The following is a 17,761-nucleotide window of genomic DNA, read 5'->3' on the forward strand; positions in this document are numbered from 1 at the left end:
ACACTTGAAAATGTGACGCATACTTTTGGGGAAGTCGCTTCCAGACTCATGGCAAAAAAATGGCTTTTACATGTGTTTGTGCCAGCACCCAGACTAAAGCTTTACTCACATTTATGAGACGTTTCCCTTGTGTTCACCTGAGAAACGAGCATTCCCACACGATGAAGCATGAAAGGGCACAGCGGCACTTTTTTGAACCCGTTTCTGATTAGCTGCCCTCAGAGGTTTGTGAGTCATCAGGCTGAAGGGACGCGCTGCTGCAATGCAGGTACACACATGACTACAGTCAACTCTTCAAACACAACATGAAGGTCCCGATAAGATGAAACAGCCCGCGCCACACTGGTTCCACTGTGGATATAAAATTAGGCAAAGCTTTTCCATCACTCAAACTAAGGGAAAATAATTACTGTTTAATTCCAAATGTTTTTGTGCACTTTTTGAACCAGTAAAGTCTTTAAAAAAACAGTTGATCTGTCAAACATTCAAAAACAGCACCACTCCTGAAATCCAGATAACTTGAGGCAGATCATTCCCAACGGAGCAAAGCAGAGCAGCTGGAATCAAATTAAATCTCAGCCGCAGTTCAGTATGGTGGGTTAACACAACAATGTTGACAACTTGACACCATATAACACTTTAAATAAGCAATGTGATGCACTCGGTACGGTCAGACATTTGACAATTTCATGTTTAATTAGGAAAACCAACAGATATTCATGTTTAAAAGTAAAGAAATTAAGAATTTGACTTTTATTTTTAAAATTGATGCATTTAGTTTTTGGTATGCAAATACGTTCTAATTTGATAATAATTTCTTTTTCTAAAGGAATTTGCTAAAACAGAGCACAAAGGCAAACCAGAAAAAAAACTAAAGAAAAACTAATGTGACAGATTTGATTTGACTGTCTAAAAATACACTTTTTCCAAGTTCGATCTAGATATTTTTGATTTTTAAGCTTGTACGAAACATTCATGGATATGAAAAGCTGTGCTTTACAAATAAAATCAGGCAGCTGTGAAGCACAGAGAAAATCTTACTGATTGAATGAACAAAACTTAGGACACACTATTGTGGTCTCAAACTGCCATCCACCTTAAAGCCATTTATCACAGCTTTTTTATGCAAACCCAATAGAGTAACAAGAAAGCTGGTTGGGTTGTTACACTATTCAAATTCAAGAGCAAAAAACTCAAATGAATCATGTTGACATACAGCTGTGCAGTCAATTTGATGAGCAAAGGTTTGTTTATTGAGCTTTTGGAACCACTCACTGATCTTAGGTTATTATACAATGTTTTTTGAATTCTGACAATAATTTGAACTGTATGGTGGCATGATTGGAGATCTCAAATGTTCTGTTATGGGTTGTAAACGCTCACAAGTAAAAACAACACTGGCAGCACTGACATGACGGACTGAGAGCACCCAAAGGACAACCAGGAAATGCAGTGTTTTTCCATCCTCTATCTGTCTTGGGAACATGAACTGTGCGCACAAACTTGGTCCCAAGAGTTTTAAGATCATCATAGCTTGCAAGGAAAAAAAAAAAATCTCTGCATACCACTTAAGGTGAACAGGCTGGGTTGAAGCTACATTTGAGCGCGTTATAAATCACTCCTGAGAGACTGACTGCATTTTGTGATATAAAGCCCCAAAGCGAAGGGAGTTTGAGGAACAGCGCGAGGCCTTATAAATCCCAGCTGAACGTGTAACTACATCCATTTTCACATGTCTGTGCACACATGCCTGCAGGACAAAGGCATCCAATTAAATACCAGGAGTTTCAAATTCACACACAGCTGCTGACCCCGGACAGTGACGTCTGAAAAACGCACCCTAAAACTTTCATTATGTGGATTTAGAGTATATAAAAAATAACAATCTTAAAGCTAGTCAGTCAAATAAAAAAAGCAGACAGAGGGACCCATTCATGTTTTTATGATCATCACTATGGGAGGAACCCCCTGCAGCCAGCTCCAGATGGGAGGTTAGCATCTGAATTCCCACTTTAAGAGTGAGCTTTCCCATCAACTAAAGCTGAGATCTGAGAGAGGAATCAGTAGTGGAAAAAGAATTATGGAGAGGATTATTCCAGAAGATGAACTCAACATTCACTTATTAACATCCACTTTGCAATAAAAAAAAGGAAAAACCCCACACATTTTGGCACGACATTCTGCTCCAAAATGACCCCATGTTTGGCAGCAGCTCATTTTTAACACAAATTGTCTTCATATTCCAGAAGGAGGAAGAGAAGGAATCTTTGTCATGACTCTAGCCATAACACCCGTCTGTTTATCTGTATACTCTGGTCACATGTTCAAAAGATTCTTTATCAAAATGAATCTTCCTCTGCTACACCAAAAAAAAAGTATAATAGGGGCTCAGGCTCACGTCTCTAGAGCATGGAGCTCTGGAGACATACTGTATTTAGCACCAGCCAGCTGCTATGAAGACATATATGATCATCAGTACAGTGTGGATTAATATTAAGCAGGAGTCAATCTGAATGAAAGATCAATCAATCCCCGTTGTTAAGAAAGAAAAACAGGTGGATGAAATGTGGGTTCAAACAAGCGCTCTTAACCAGTGGCATAAACAGGTTTAGACAAGTCAAAGCTGCAACCTGGATCAAACACTTATGTAACGTACACAGTGTGTTTGGCAAACGTGTTTCATTTTTAATATCAGTGTGTGTAAATGAACAAAATTGGCTTATCTGGAGTTTGTCATGTAAAATTACCTTAAAATACATTTAGAAACATTTGTTTCTTTAACTCACTTTGAGTGTTTTTACCTAATCTGGTTTATTTGTTCTTTTGTTTTTGTAGTTCATCTAATTTAACCTTAACTATGGTTTCAGTGACAGTGAGGAGAACAGAACCACTGTTTTGTTAAAACAATCGGAACCATCTTAAGCTAAACATTTGGAAAACTTTTGTATAAGACCACTTTAAACCATTGAAAATGATTGGTTCTTTGTAAATGAATAAATACAAATATAAGGAAGGCCTAGGACTTTTATACAATAATTTAAGCTTTTAAGCCATTATGTATTAACCATTTTAATGTGTAATGTGTAGCAATAATCAATGGTTTAGTGTGATAATGTGTTCTAATGATGATCAATGATTATTGGTTGCCCAAAGTGTGAATCATTAATGTTAATGATGTAAGAATTCTTTCTGAGGATAATCAATATGTAGTCGATTTTGTGACTTGATAACTTGATCTACAATGTGTAGCAATGATATCTGGATGAATATGAAATTGTATTCTGATTATAATCAATGAGTATTACATAACTGTGACATAGTGTGTGATTCATGTTACCGTTTACTGACATCATGTTTTCTGAAGATCATCAATCATTAATAATCACCTGATTTTTTTATTTGAAAAGAATCTATCTGATCAGAAGCGGATTACAAAATTCATGCAAAGTTAAAAAAATGAATTAACTCAGTAGGGGTGGGATTATAGAGGCACGCTTGTTCCCACTCCTTTTCAAGCAATAAATCAAGCTCTTCTTGACTTTAGTTAATGATCACTGTATTGGATTAAGCAAATGTGACTTAAGTGGGTCTTTGTTTTTGTCCTTTTTTGTAATGTATGCATTTCATCATCATACTTAATTATTTCTGTAATAACTTATATAAATCTGTGTGTTTTGTTTGTATTGACTACAATTAATGCTTGAAATAAATCAAATCAAACTCACATTTAATCACTGTGCATTGTTAGTTAACTTGATATGTAAAGTGTGCAAATTATTATTTCTGTATACCTTAATTAAGTGTTGATTTTTTTAAACCATTTTGATGCCTTAATTTAAAAAATATATATGACTTTATTTTGATGAATTGATAAGAAAACAATGTATAAATTGATCCGAATCGATATCCGAGTTTTTGGGTTTGTTATGAAAATTAATTCAGATAAAAGTCAAACACAAGCGCCCCCTGCTGTCAGAAAAGCAAATCACAGAAGAAATGTCAACGTTTTTGTCACTATTTTCCTATTGGCTACTATCAGTCATGTGACCAAAACACAGCGATGGCGGCGTCCGCTGCAGTTCGGACGAGCATGGGGCTGACTTTGAGGTTGTCTCGAGTTATTCCAGATTGTAGCACGTGCCCATTTTACAGATTAAAGAGCTGTGGGAACAGCAGCGCCAGTTTACAAAGGAGGGGCTCTTTTGACAGTTTCCGGACCACAAACCGACATTTACAGACGACCATAGGTGAGTGTGGTGCAGCTTGCTAACGGTTAGCTTCAGTCAGAAACTCCCTGCGTTTACTACTTATAATTTAAAATTAGTAATTTAACATAAATAAATAAAAAGTGATTCAGAATGCTGGCTATTATTGGTGTCCACTTGTTTGGTTTGGTTTTATAGTGCTATAACTATAGCAGAAAAAACATCTTCGTGCCAGTTGTGTAATTTTGCCATCATGCCATCATCTCCTTGAAACTCCATTATGTCAGAGGTCAAATGTTCCCGTAGGTGTGTTATGTGAATCAAAATCACCTGTCACGGGGTTTAGACGAAATCTAAAGGCAGTTCATAATTAATTTAAACCAGAGATACCTTCCTTAGTCTAATAATTATTGATGGATGTGCACAATAGGGTAATACTTATACAAGTGCATGAATAATAATGTGCCATTTCTATACCATGTAGCATTCTAATTCTTTATTTGGTTTGATTTTACAATGTTTACATACCTACATGGTTGTGGACCCACTATGTTTAACAATTTCACTTGTGAAAACTTTTTAAATTTTTTTTTTACTCCATTGTACATTTTTGTATCAGGGAGATCCAGAGTTAGACTAATATTTTGTGTTCAAAAACTTCTGAAAAATCAATCACTCAAATTTTTTTCAATACCAGCTAGCACATTTTGGTGGAAAAAACCTTCTATAACTTATAGAATTTCCATTTTATAGAGTAAAGACTCTGATGGGTCATCATGACAAGCAAAATCTAAAGTGACACCTTTTTATTTTTTCCTGATCGGTTTCTTAATCTTGGAGATACATGGATGCATGTTTTAAAGGATTTCCGAGGTGCACCCCTCCTCCTTTTTGTGTGTAGAAGGTGCTGTACATCATATAACGTAAAAGTGCTGTTTTCTGAATCTAGCCTCTAACATTTTTGTTGGTATTTTAAAGGTCTTTGTAGGGAAGAGGACAGCTCTACTGCAGAGGACCCAGAGGAAGTGTAAGTGTGATTATTATTTTTTTTATGTGGGTGAGATTATTAAAGTCACTTTGATCATATTTAATCCAGTTTCAAATCGTTCTCAGCTTTCTTTACCTTATGATTATGCTGTTTTTAGCCAAAAATGAAAACGCCTGTGTCGTTTTCTAGGACATAGTTTCTGCAGGGTGGCAGTAGTTGATTAGAAACTCACATCTGAGTTGTTGCAATTTGAAGCTTCACTTTCTTTAAATGCATGTCCTCCATCATGAGAAAAAATGCCAAAAAGAGATGCTAAAAAACACCACTTAAAAAAAAAATCTGTGTTTTTTTTTAATGACAAAGCACTGACTCGGACTAGACCTGCAGTGAGGACTTGATTCAAATGGGACATTTATGACAGAAAAAAAAAAAACAAGACAATGGTAAAATCTTTAAACCTTCTGATTTTTTTCGGGGGACAGATAACCTTTTTTGTTCCATGAAAGGAATGTTACATCATGGAATGATTTATCCCAAATACCTGTAATCAGAAACTTAAATTGTCCACCGAGAAGTACACTTTTGTCTTTTATGACTATGCTATTTTGCCCAAAGCAGGTTAAGTATGTTTTACTTATTTTGGATGATTGTTACTTATTTATTTTTTAAAAAGGGACTCTTGTTTCCAAGATCTAAATGTTTTTAAATGTCTTCTTGTGTGCATTCAGAGTCAACGTGGTGTACATAGACCGGTCTGGCCGGAGGATTCCGGTGAAGGCCAAAGTTGGAGATAATGTTCTTTATTTGGCTCACAAACACGGAATTCATCTGGAAGGTAGGAGTCGATCAAGCCGATGAATCCACGCTCTTCAAATTGTTCCCTAACCTTTGGTGTTGTGTTTAGGAGCTTGTGAGGCATCCCTGGCCTGTTCGACATGCCATGTTTATGTGAGCGACGCCCATTTTGACAAACTGCCGGAGCCTGAAGAGAGGTCTGTCGGCTGCACCGCACAGAGTAAAAATTGCGATTTGAAATAAAAGTTGACTGGGAATTTGGTTTTTTAGGGAGGATGACATGCTCGACATGGCGCCCATGCTTCAAGAGACCTCCCGGCTGGGGTGTCAGATCGTTCTCACTCCAGAACTCGATGGCATTGAGCTGACCCTTCCCAAAATCACCAGGAACTTCTATGTGGACGGTCACGTTCCAAAGCCTCACTGAATCAAGGGACCCAACATGGAAACTGAGGATTCTGAGGCTAAAATGCAGGGGTTGCTGTGAGAAAGACCGATGGACGACCGCGTTTGAGAGCCACTGAAAAAGGCAGAAGGAAGAAAGTATGGTCCATAGCTTCTCTCAACACGATTCGCCAACTGACAAGATTCTGCAGTTTTAATGTCAGGATAGTTGGACACTACGTATCTTCTGAGGTGACATAAATGGTTATATGCAAAAAAAAGAGAAGTGATGAACTGATAAAGCATCTGTTTGTATCTCAGGCCATCTTACAGACATCCTCTGAGACTGGTCACTGTTGAAACCACGCACACTGCCGAGCATATCCAGTCTCCGCACTGCAGGATGGAGCATTCCTTGTTACAGCTTCTATACGCACAAATGTTGCAGGATGTCGACCGGTTCATTTGTGTCCTGGTCCACTCGTTGTAGCAATCTCCTCATGTGTTACATTCATTTAAAAGCAGCGTTTTAACAAAGTACCCTCACATCACCGCTGGTTTCCTGCTGTTGGCTTTTTAAGCCAGACAAAAGAAGCCATAAAGACGCATATTCCATTCATTAAAGCGGAATCTCCACAATCCAGAATTTACAAAGTAGAAACTTCTAACATTTCAAAACGACGACAGTACTGTGTGGGCTGGGGATGAGATTTTTCTTTCCTTTCAGCTGAAGGTGATTAAGATTTTGAGTAAACCAGTTTCAGGTGTTTGGATCCAAAGCAGGAAGCTGGTAGGCTTCACTTTACCACTTTACTCTCCTGCAGACGGTACCGCAGTCGTTTTGTGCAAAAATCAAGATGTGTCTTAATTGCAAACATTTAAAGTTGTGCAATAAAATTATGCTGAAATAAAAGAGAGCTCTAAACACCAGGGGTCTGACTCAAAATGGTTCTTTTACTTGGAATATATATATTTATATTTTCTTTTCTTTTTTTTGGTGAGGATGGAGGCCTAACCTGTAGACAAGTCGACCTCACCAAAACACCTCAGAATAAAACAAGTCGGCAGGTTTGACTTTTATACAGCGACGGTGTAATCCTCCAGATCAGAAACACCTGTGCACATCCTGTCCCCAAAAAACTCCTTCCATTCATAGCAAATCGCGCGATCGTTTGAGTTCCTCGCAAATCCAACTTTGTAATTGTCAAACGGATCCAAAGATCCAAGGTGAGGATCAAGCGCAGTGAACAGCTAGGAGGGATCTTGGATTACTAAAAGGGTAAAAAAGTTCAACTTGGGGAAGTGTAGTTCAATCGAATTTATGTGAAGTTGGTTTAAAAAAATGGATCAGGCCATCTCTGTGGTTGTACCATTAAGAAGTCGTTAGATCATGTCATGGCTAAGCGTGATGGTAAGTTGTTAGGCTAAGAAAGGTTAACCGTCGAAATAAGTGGAATCTTTGTTTATTTATTTCTCATTAAAAAATATTCAACTTTAAAAACATTTCACTTTATTATAAATTATATGATCCCCATCTGTGAGGTAAACTCCAAAGTTCAATGTTTGTGTTGTTTAAACAGAAATTGTCATTTGTCAGTAGTTTATACATTTTAAATGCATACATTAAATCGACCGCACTGCCATTGATCTTTAATGCGCTCGCGACCACTGACACAAACACCCGCGAAAATTGTCAACGTTCTAGAAGCCAGAACATTGCAACATTTGGATTCTAGAACGCATTTTTTCAAAACGAAAATTGCTACATTCTGTTTGGTGAGTTAATAAAGTTTTTTTTAAGTGACGTAACCTTTGAAAGAAACTGAGTTCTTCTTAAAATGATTATGGGAAACTAATTTTAATTTGTAACAATTTCATATTCATGCCATGTTGTTGTTTGATATGTATGACATTATTAGTATTATTTGTTAGTATTATGTAGCTTTAAAATACTTAAATACTTTAATTGTTCTCATTTCTTCTTGTCTTCCAGTAAAACTAAACAAGATATACATTCTGTTCTCATTTCAGGATGTTTTATTTTCCCTCCTTTATTGCAATTATATTAAAAGACCCAACTAATCATTTTAATCCGCTGATTATAAAGTTAATAACATTTTTGTTTTCCAGTTGTGACAAAAGACATTTAAAAACTGCTTCCATGAAAAGAGGAAACACTAAAGTGAATGCGGTTTACTGTCTAATTCTTAGGAGACAGACTAACTGACCTGCAAAGCAGTTTCTGTTTGACTGCATGTCCATGTGTGTTGCAGAAAACTGTGCAGCATGAGCACCAGACCACAGGCAGAAGCTGTCTGCACCCAGGAAAGCAAGAGCAAACTAGAACACAATGACTCCCCTTCTGCACTCTTCTACCTTTTCCAGGAAGTATCCAAGCTAACCGCACACACCCACACCAGTTTGCTGGACTCAAATCCACCACCTGAAAGACGCAAGGAGACGTCGAAGAAGAATCCCGTATTTATTAAAAAGACTGAAGATGGACGCTCCCTCCAAGTCTCTGTTAGCTCCTGCCAGCTCAACATGTCTCATATAACGCCTCATAATAACCTGAAAAACACGAGGGAAGAAAGTCCCAGAAGCAAGAACGCCCATCTAGATGAGGCCCGCCGTGAATGCAGTAGTCCTCTGAAAGCGTTGAGCTTGATCAACCTGCACTGTGAAAGACTCCTCCAAGGAGATGTGCAGGTTTCAGTCTCTGGGAAGGTGTTGTCCTCCGCTAACTGCAGTGACTCTTCGGCCTCATTGGCTGCTGGGGGAAAAACCAAGGCGGGAGTCGGTGGAGACGGTGCTCAGCGCCGTTACGCAGCATCTCCTGTTCTCTCAGAGGAACAGGAGAGGGCAGCCTCTGCACATCCTGCGCAGGACGTGGGGGATTGCAATGTGCAGCTCCAGAGGGCTGAAAAAGCGGATGCTGGTGGGGCAAAGTTAAAGGAAGATGATTCAGTGATTTATTTTCAGCCTCTGTGGAGTCCCAGAGACGAAGTCAAGTTCAATGGAAACGGAGAGCTAGAACAAAGCCACAGATCTTCAGGTGTAAGGGGGATTTTAGATTTACACCACCCTGATAATGCTGACCAGCATGTGCACACTACTAATATATCTCTTGATGATCAGCTGATCTTTAGTCCAAGTGAAAAAGACATACCAGCAATAACTTTAGATCAGAATTCAAACATTAGTTTGTCCTCTGTTATCACTCAGCTGCCTCCTCCTAACCCCATCCTGCCCTCTTCACAACCAGCATCCCTCCTTTTAGGCGACGCAGAAAGTTTCAACAGCCTTTCAAAAGAAGTCCACGAGGTCTCAGCACATGATTTAGACTCTAACAGTCAAGAAACACACGGGTCTGCCCACTTAAAGTCCCTCAGCTGTGATGTGTCAACTCCAACGTCAGAAATTTGGAACGGGCAAAAGGAGGAGATCGGCCTGCCTTCTCACCCGTGGAGAGCCAAAAGCAGAAGAAAACAGCTTCATCCCTCCCGCAGTGCTGATATTCAAGACCCAAACTTCCAGGGAGTGACGTTCAGGATGGACACAGAGCTGGATGACACCAGGGAGCAGTGCCGGCTCCTGATAACCTCCAAGTACAGGTAGTGGTTCTCCACATGGATCCTCTGCAGCACAATTCACTCGTTCATTTCTGCTGCGTTTGTCCTCCCCACAGCAAGGAGCTCCGCAGAGGCGGGAGAAAACCAAAACTGAGGTCACGGATGTCGCAGAAGTCATATAAAACTAGCAGCTCAGATGAGGACAATGAGCTTACCGTGGACATCTCTAGTGAGTAACATCTTTGCTGCCAATCTGTAGAAGCCTGTCCCGTTCTGAAGTCCTCGCCTGAAAAACGAAAATCCTAAAATGTTATGTGGGAAAAAAAGGAAAATGTAAGAAGAGGCTAACTTCAATTCTTCAATCTGCCATGACTCTGAATCATCATTTAGAGAAATACGTAAAACAAAAATGCAAACCACATTGCACCTTTCTCGGTAAAAATGTAACAAAATTCAGTGAAAATCCTATCAGTAAGTCACTTGTAATAATGGTTGCTTAGCAATACAGTGTGAACACACCATCAGACTGTTATTTATCACCGATCCAAAGCCGGATGTTTACTTCAGTCTTAAGCACCTCTAGTACTGCAGCCTGAATGCCGACAAATTCTTTAAAACGATGAGAAAAAAAATCTAAATTTTCAATTAACATTTGACGTTTACACAGTATAAATGCTATAAAACAAGCATCTTACACATGTGAATCCGTCACGCCTACAGTTTTTCCCACAAACATCTTTGTGTTTGATCCCTTTTTAAACCACATATATATCCTTTCTTTCGGAAGTGGCCAGTTTGATTACAAGTCTTACTTGCAGTGCAAACATAAAATATGCTTCCTTTTGTTTTTTTTTAAGAGGTTAAAGTCTGTGCGTCATGCTGCACCAGGAAGACCCCCATGTGGAGGGACGCAGAGGATGGGACTCCCCTCTGTAATGCTTGTGGAATCAGGTAGCTCTAACTAACACTTTTGGATGTTACACATTTTCTGAAACAAGGTGGTTGGATTTGCAGTACAGCATTTGGCTTAACTGGTGCAAATGATTGCTAATGGGTAACATTCATTCAGTCTTCTCATTGATTTTAATGTTTGTGAAAATCCTATGGACCTATTTTTCAGGAACTGCATAGAAATGTACTAAAACATTTAAACGTCAGTCCTTCTAATTGTGCAGATGCACTATGCTTAAAAGGTCATTTAGTTGTAGCCAGGAACTAAAACTGAATAAATGTAACATCGGTTGTAATTAAAGATTTGAATAGAAATTCAAACAGAAGTATCAAAAGAAAAACACTTTCTGCTAACGAAGATGGTCAGAATGTAGCTCCTGATCATCAAAAGCCGTTTATTTGATAATAGACCATAAGTTTGACGGCCTTTCTAATAGTTCTGGCAGACATGTAATGTTTTTTTTTCTCATATAAAATCAATTTTACTAGTGCAGATTTATCGGGGCAGAGTGAAAAATCTTCAAAGAAATTGGTTTAGAAATATTTTCTGGAAGCTTATATTGAGGTCAAAAGCAGCGCTTAGAGTTGCAGAAGAGTTAAACTTAGGAGACGGTAAATATTCTGGAGTTCTAAAAACAAGACAAAAGTGTAGAACATTGACTAATGAAAAAACACACAAAATCCTTCCCCTCGTTTATCTGCTCAGACGGCTGAGGGGGACGATTGTTTTGAACTCTCAGGCACCTTGCATTTGAACTCCCTTAAGCTGTGGTGCAGTGGACGCACCATTCATAGTTGTATGCAGAATCCTAACACGGAATTTTCTAAATCCAGAAGTTTTACAGGGGCTACCGGATGATTCTGAGACCACTGGACAATAAAACTGCGTACTTTTTAATGACTGTTTTTACCAAGTCATGGTTATAAAAAAAACATTTCCTCATTTGACGGAATCTTTAACCAGTTTTGAGATCGTCAGCTGTGCTCTGGAGTTTTGTTTTGTGAGAAATAACTTGATTCATTACATGTTACTTAAAAAGGCCCCAATATACTTTATCATCAGTTGAAAAAGTCTAATTATTATTATTATTATTCTTTTTTTTTCTGTCACGTGAGCCTAACTTTTCTTATTGAGAGTCCATCATACACATTAGTGACCCAGAAAACATTTGGAGAATGCTAACAATAAAGATGTAACGTGTGACCTTAATGGGTTTTCACACGACTTTTATTAAGACTTTCAATTGTGTACTTTTTAAAAGGACACATCTGTGTTCTGGTTTAGATTTAGAAAAAGGGCACAGTCTCGTTGTTGTTCTGTTCTTTTTAGATCTACTCAACAGTAAAACAGTGAAGGAGCTCAAAACTTTCCCTGATAATGTTTATGTTGGTCTAATAAAACTTCAAATTTGACACAGAATGTGAATAATCGTACATTTGTCAGTTGTTTATGAGAAAGGTTAAAACGTTTTGTAAAATGTGCATTAACAGGCAATCTAAAAACATGTAAAAATGAAATGTATTGATTAAAAAATATGATTTTTAAAAAATAACAGCAAGATTTAGCACATTAGAAAATAGATCAGAACAGTGTATTCTAAGAGTTTACTCTTTTGTTCCTGTTCATATTAATCTGCATTATTTGCTTTTTGGATCAAATACACATAAATATTGATAATTGATGTATAATTGGGTTTTTCAGCCAAATCCAAACTCTGCACAGTTTGACTGTAAAAGTTTCTATAAAGTTTGGAAAAAGATATTCTTGTGAGGTATATTTTTATTTAAGTTAATTCCCACATAAACCAAGTGGCCTTCATTAGGATAAAACCGGTTTGTATTTTAGTTTCTGATTGTAGGAAAAGCTATGAAAATCTGTTCCCTAAGCCTCTTTAATATCTTTTTGGGTCACTGCAGCTCTGATCTAAATAAATCCTGATTTGACCAAAAGTTCTAACACCAGAATAACTTTTATTAACTTTACTGCTTCTGATTCTGCCAAAAAAATTCAGGATGTGAAAACCATGAAAGGATTTAGTTCTGCTTGATTTAAATATAGAAAAACATGCAGATCAGCGTTTGCCTTATTCTGCTGTCCATTTTTATTATTTATGTAACTTAAGAGTTTTGACATTTTCCTTTCACGCTTTATGCCAAAGTAAATCTATGTTCATTCAAACAGTGCAAAAGTTTTAAATCAAACTTACTCTGCTATAAAAAAAGTTTTCTGAAAAGAGCTTTTCTTTTCACCAAATGTAGCAATTCTAGCAGAAAGTTCTTTGTTGGTTTTGCAGCATTTCCTGTTTTTGTAGTGAAGAAATAATGTGACTTAACCCTTTAAAAAAATCTTTTCAAAGGTATAAGAAGTACAGAGTGCGCTGTCTGAACTGCTGGCACATCCCTCGAAAAGAGGGCAACTCCAACTCGCGCTGCCTCAAATGTGGAAACTTTGTGAGGCTCACCACAGCTCAGCGGAAACACACGATCTAGAGGTTCTAGAAAGGCATCGTAGTTCATTTGTGATGAGCACATCTGCGTCAAAAACGGTTTTTCCCTGTTGACATTGTTTTGGTACATATTTTTGAGTGTTTAAAAAAAAAAACATGGACGACGAATGTTTTGTCTAAAATTCACTTAAAGTTAAGATGGTGTTTCAAAGTAATATTTTTTTTGCTTGATGCTCTACTGTTGTGCTTTCTTTACAAAGTTTGTAAATGTTTCCTCTTCATGTCAAATGTGATACTAAATGTCCATCAGAGCTGGTGGTTAATGTTGACAGACTGTCAAAGTAAGAGCTCGTCTTTAATGTCACTATGTTTACTATTAAACTTTGCTCCTGACCCTGACAGCAACTCTGTGTGCTGACTCCAGTACATAACTCTACATGTAAATTAAGTTTATATATATATATAAACATATATATATATAATTGACAAGTTAAATGTGTGCACTTCTTTAAAAAACAAGAATGTATATTTAAGATTTCTAGTTAGTTGTGGTTTGCAAAATTCAATAAAAAAGAAAAATCTTTACGTTTGTGTTCAGGATCTTTAATTAACCAACTGCTGCCATAAATCTATGAACAATTACTTAAAAATAATAGTTTCATGGATTCAATAAGAGGAGGAAAGGGGGGGGGGGTCTGTTTTAAGACTTCCCACAGTTTCCTTGGCACGCCTTGCACCACAGACCAGGTGGGTGGCCCTCCGCAGATTGATACAGTGCACCTATTATTTGGAAATGGATTACGTCTTCTTAAGAGTGACCTCTTTCACTGTGTGCCAAACCATGGAGCGAGGAGGAATGCTGGCAGAAACGCCAAAGACGTAAAAAAAAAAAAAAAATCAAAAAAGAAAAAGAAATCAGTTTTATGAGATGTACCTGCCTAAACCTTCCAAACTCACCTGCTGTGCACATGCTTTACATAAAAAGTGTTTTTTATTAACAAAAACCTTTTTTGCTATTAATTGTTCTTTTGACTGTTTGAGGAAGGAATTCGACACTTATTTTTCTAGCAGCCTTCCAAAAATGTTAAATATTGCCACACATCTCCTATAAGAGCTATTAAAAGAGTCTAGTCAAGCAGTTTCACTTATGTTTAAAAGGAAGTTTCTTTTTATTGAAGTTACTTTGTTAAATAGTTTAAACCACTTGTTAAAAATTGAACTCGATTTAAGCAAAATCGATGACGTTAGGAGTTCAGTTTAGTATAAAACATGCATTTGAGGCTCAGTTGACCTCATTATCTGGATCAGTCTCTGTTTTTTATGATCATTTTTCAACTATGAAGGCTAGTTTTCCTCTTGATGAAGATGCAGTGCGCATCAGAGAAGAGGAAGAGGAGGACGCCTGTTAGGGGGAGGCTTAAAAACTTCAACGTGCAGACAGATTTTTGTGAATGAAGGAGGAATCAGGGGGGCGGGGGGCGGTCAGTCATTCAGACAGGCGCTCAGATCACCTGCTGGGGCCCTGCTGCTCTCAGGACCATGACCCTGGACCGTAGACCCATGGATGAGACCGACGTCGACGCGGAAGCTGCGACGGACTGCCGGGGAGATGGCAGAGAAGAGACTCGCGCAGACGCGGAGCGGCGCGCAACCTCTCCAGGAGTCCGCGCGCAGGACGCTCCGGGCAGGAGAGGCGCTTCCAAGCCTCCTTACTCATACATCGCTCTGATTACCATGGCAATCCTCCAGAGCCCAAAGAAGAAACTCACCCTAGGTGAGATTTGTGAGTTTATCAGCCAGCGCTTTGTGTATTACCAGGAGAGGTTTCCCGCGTGGCAAAACTCCATCCGTCACAACCTGTCCTTAAACGACTGCTTCATCAAAATGCCCCGGGAGCCCGGGAATCCTGGAAAAGGGAATTACTGGACCCTGGATCCAATGTCCGCCGACATGTTCGAAAATGGGAGCTTTCTCCGCAGGAGGAAACGCTTCAAGAGGCATCAGTTCAGTTTGGGAGCGCTGAAGGAGCAGTGGGCGCAGGAGCGCAGGCTGGCGCCAGCCTCTCCTCCAGGAGCGAACGCGTTTGCTTCCTGTCTCGGCAGGCCAGACTTCAGGCGGGATGCAGCAGCTGGCCCGGGGTCCCAGGTGGGCCCCAGCATCCCAGTCGTGAGCAGCATCATTCCAGCGCTCTCCTCTCTCTTCTCCGGGAATTCTCCGTCGCTGCTCATGTTTGAACATCTGGACTCGGGACGCTGCGTGTCCGTGCCGCCTTTTGCTCCAAACTCCCCGTTCCTGCCCTCTGCCGCGCTGCCCAGCGTGATGCCCAGCACCCCCCTGTCATACTTTCCTCTTCTACCTGCTGGGATTACGAACATTTCATCTAATCTCATCTAAAATGGTTGATTTTATATTGGAGAAAAGAGCAAAAAAGCAAAAAGTGAACGTTTTAAAAGTTTTTTTGATCATGTTTGTATAATATATTTTCAGTTGGAATTTGTTTAATAATAATACCATTTTAGTGTCAATGAAATTTGAATTTACGAATGAAATGTTTTCATTTACTTCTTGTTGATTGCTTCAAAGATTTTAATCTTTCTTTCAATTTTAAAAACGAATTTAATAAATGTGCAAACACTTAATACAAAGTTAAAAAAAAGGTTAGAATTGGGGAAAAAAAAGAAAATATAGTTTCATTAAAATCTATTAAGATTTGCATCTTAAAGTGGTTTAGAAAAACTTCCTAAAATGCATAAAACTTTTTTATGGAGATGCAAAGAATTTAAAATAAAACAGATTTGCTTAAAGTGTTTAATACTTCAAATCCTCTTTATTTTGTTTGAAAAAGTGCCTGATGGAATAAAAAACAAACAGATGAAAGCAGACGTTCTTTTTGCTCCGCAGACTGCAGCATTAATCAAACATGCAAATTTGATCATCTCAGGTTCAAACTTTTTTACGATTCAGTCAGATTTCTCATTTTGTTTTTTTCTTTTTTTCTAAAGAAAGAGATGGATACTGATTTAAAGGAGAGGTGATGCACGGGGGTCTCATGGGAGGACACAATAAAAGCCAGGTAAAAAATGTATAACAAGCTTTGAATGATCTTCACTATATAAAGCAGATGAGGAAGAGTGCATGTCTGCATTACCATACAAATGTTGCAGCAGAGGCTTCAGTTTAAGGCAAACACCCCAAAAGACCAGTGTCTACTTTAGATCATGTTTTTAAGTTTTATGTACACTTCTTCCAGATTAATCGAGTTTTTAAATAAGTGCAGCAATCTCTTTCTGGATTTATAAGGTGGTTGTTCTTAGGGAAGATTGTTTTCCCAGCATGCTCTTTTTCAGCTTTCTTTAACATTATTTTATGCATACTCCTAAAAAAAACAACCTTTTATGTTGGTAAAGTATTGCTTTGCAATATCCCTTTGACAACAAATGGATATTTGAGCAAAATCTGTGAAAAAAAACTTCTCTGACAAGAGGAAATCTTGTAACAACTGTTTTGACAATTTGATGAGATAATTTTCCTTTTTAAATGATAATTTCCATATGAATCTTGTGCTGCAAAAATATGAAGTTATGATTTCCTGATGGAGTTTATTAGTCTCACACATCATTGCACATTCTTTCTTCAACACCGTTCTCTGAAGTGTTTTTTGCTCTCCCCATGTGTCCTTGAACCACTGCAGGAAAACTCCAAAACCTTATTTTCCTTTTCGATCTGCTCTGCGCTAAATTTGCTGCTGTGCCTTGGATCAGTGTCTTGCATGACTAAGCTGTAGCTGTTGGACAGACTGTCTCACATTTGCTGCTAAAATATTCTGGTACGTTTCTGGTTCCAAGTACTGCCAAACAAGCCCACATCATGACCAATCATGCTTGTCAGTTGGTAAGAGGAAATTTAGAAAACAAGTCCCGTTTTAAGCTAATCTGTCCACATGACGGAGGTCCAGAGGCACTGTGGCTTGTTCACATGCAGCTCTGCAAACCTCTGCTTCCTTGTCTTCTGTGACAATAGAGGCATTTGCATCACTGCTGTTTGAAATAAACCATCATATAAAGGGGTTTTAAACGTTTTAGTTCATAAACTTTGTTTTAAATATTCCCATTGAGGATCTAAGATGCAATTCGCGAGCTCTGTCTTCTCTCTTTATAGTTTTGGAATTATTTTACAAATTGGCTTTGGAGCAAACTGGCCGAGATTCTCATCTTATTAAAATTTGTTATTTTTGTACGATAAAGTGTTGCAACAGCTGCTTCTTTTGGATCATTGCTCATGTCTTTTTTTTTCAAGCTTTTGTGTTAATAAATACCTGAAATTTCCAGCGGAGAAAACTGAACAAACTTGTGCTTTTCTCACTGTCTGGTGTTGATCAGCCGATCAAAGCTATTGCAGTAAACCTCTTAAATCTTATGG

At 38.3% G+C, this 17,761-nt stretch overlaps 3 protein-coding genes across 8 annotated transcripts; all 3 read left to right on the forward strand.

Moving 5' to 3' along the window:
* Positions 1-4,019: 4,019 nt before the first annotated feature.
* Positions 4,020-7,302, forward strand: fdx2 (ferredoxin 2). Its single transcript, XM_004065696.5, has 5 exons — positions 4,020-4,247; positions 5,184-5,232; positions 5,922-6,028; positions 6,098-6,185; positions 6,259-7,302. Exons 1-5 carry the CDS (start codon positions 4,061-4,063, stop codon positions 6,413-6,415), a joined length of 588 nt encoding a protein of 195 aa, XP_004065744.1. The 5' UTR covers positions 4,020-4,060; the 3' UTR covers positions 6,416-7,302.
* Positions 7,303-7,467: 165 nt separating this feature from the next.
* zglp1 (zinc finger GATA like protein 1) lies at positions 7,468-13,741 on the forward strand. 6 transcript variants are annotated; one of them, XM_020702277.3, is made up of 5 exons: positions 7,468-7,599; positions 8,758-9,986; positions 10,061-10,173; positions 10,802-10,895; positions 13,253-13,741. In XM_020702277.3, exons 2-5 carry the CDS (start codon positions 8,917-8,919, stop codon positions 13,383-13,385), a joined length of 1,410 nt encoding a protein of 469 aa, XP_020557936.1. In that variant the 5' UTR covers positions 7,468-7,599; positions 8,758-8,916; the 3' UTR covers positions 13,386-13,741. The 6 variants fall into 6 exon arrangements, with proteins under 6 accessions (XP_020557936.1, XP_004065851.1, XP_011472548.1 ...); XM_004065803.5 differs by having other exon boundaries at positions 7,475-7,599; positions 8,646-9,986; XM_011474246.4 differs by having other exon boundaries at positions 7,525-7,783; positions 8,646-9,986.
* A 143-nt stretch (positions 13,742-13,884) lies between these two features.
* On the forward strand, positions 13,885-17,689 carry LOC101160044 (uncharacterized). The gene has a single exon (XM_023955700.2). It carries the CDS (start codon positions 14,882-14,884, stop codon positions 15,734-15,736), a length of 855 nt encoding a protein of 284 aa, XP_023811468.1. The 5' UTR covers positions 13,885-14,881; the 3' UTR covers positions 15,737-17,689.
* The last annotated feature ends 72 nt before the right edge of the window (positions 17,690-17,761 follow it).

This window comes from Oryzias latipes, chromosome 1, assembly GCF_053564925.1.
Source record: "Oryzias latipes strain Hd-rR chromosome 1, Olatipes_Hd-rR_3.1".
Classification (NCBI taxonomy): domain Eukaryota; kingdom Metazoa; phylum Chordata; class Actinopteri; order Beloniformes; family Adrianichthyidae; genus Oryzias; species Oryzias latipes.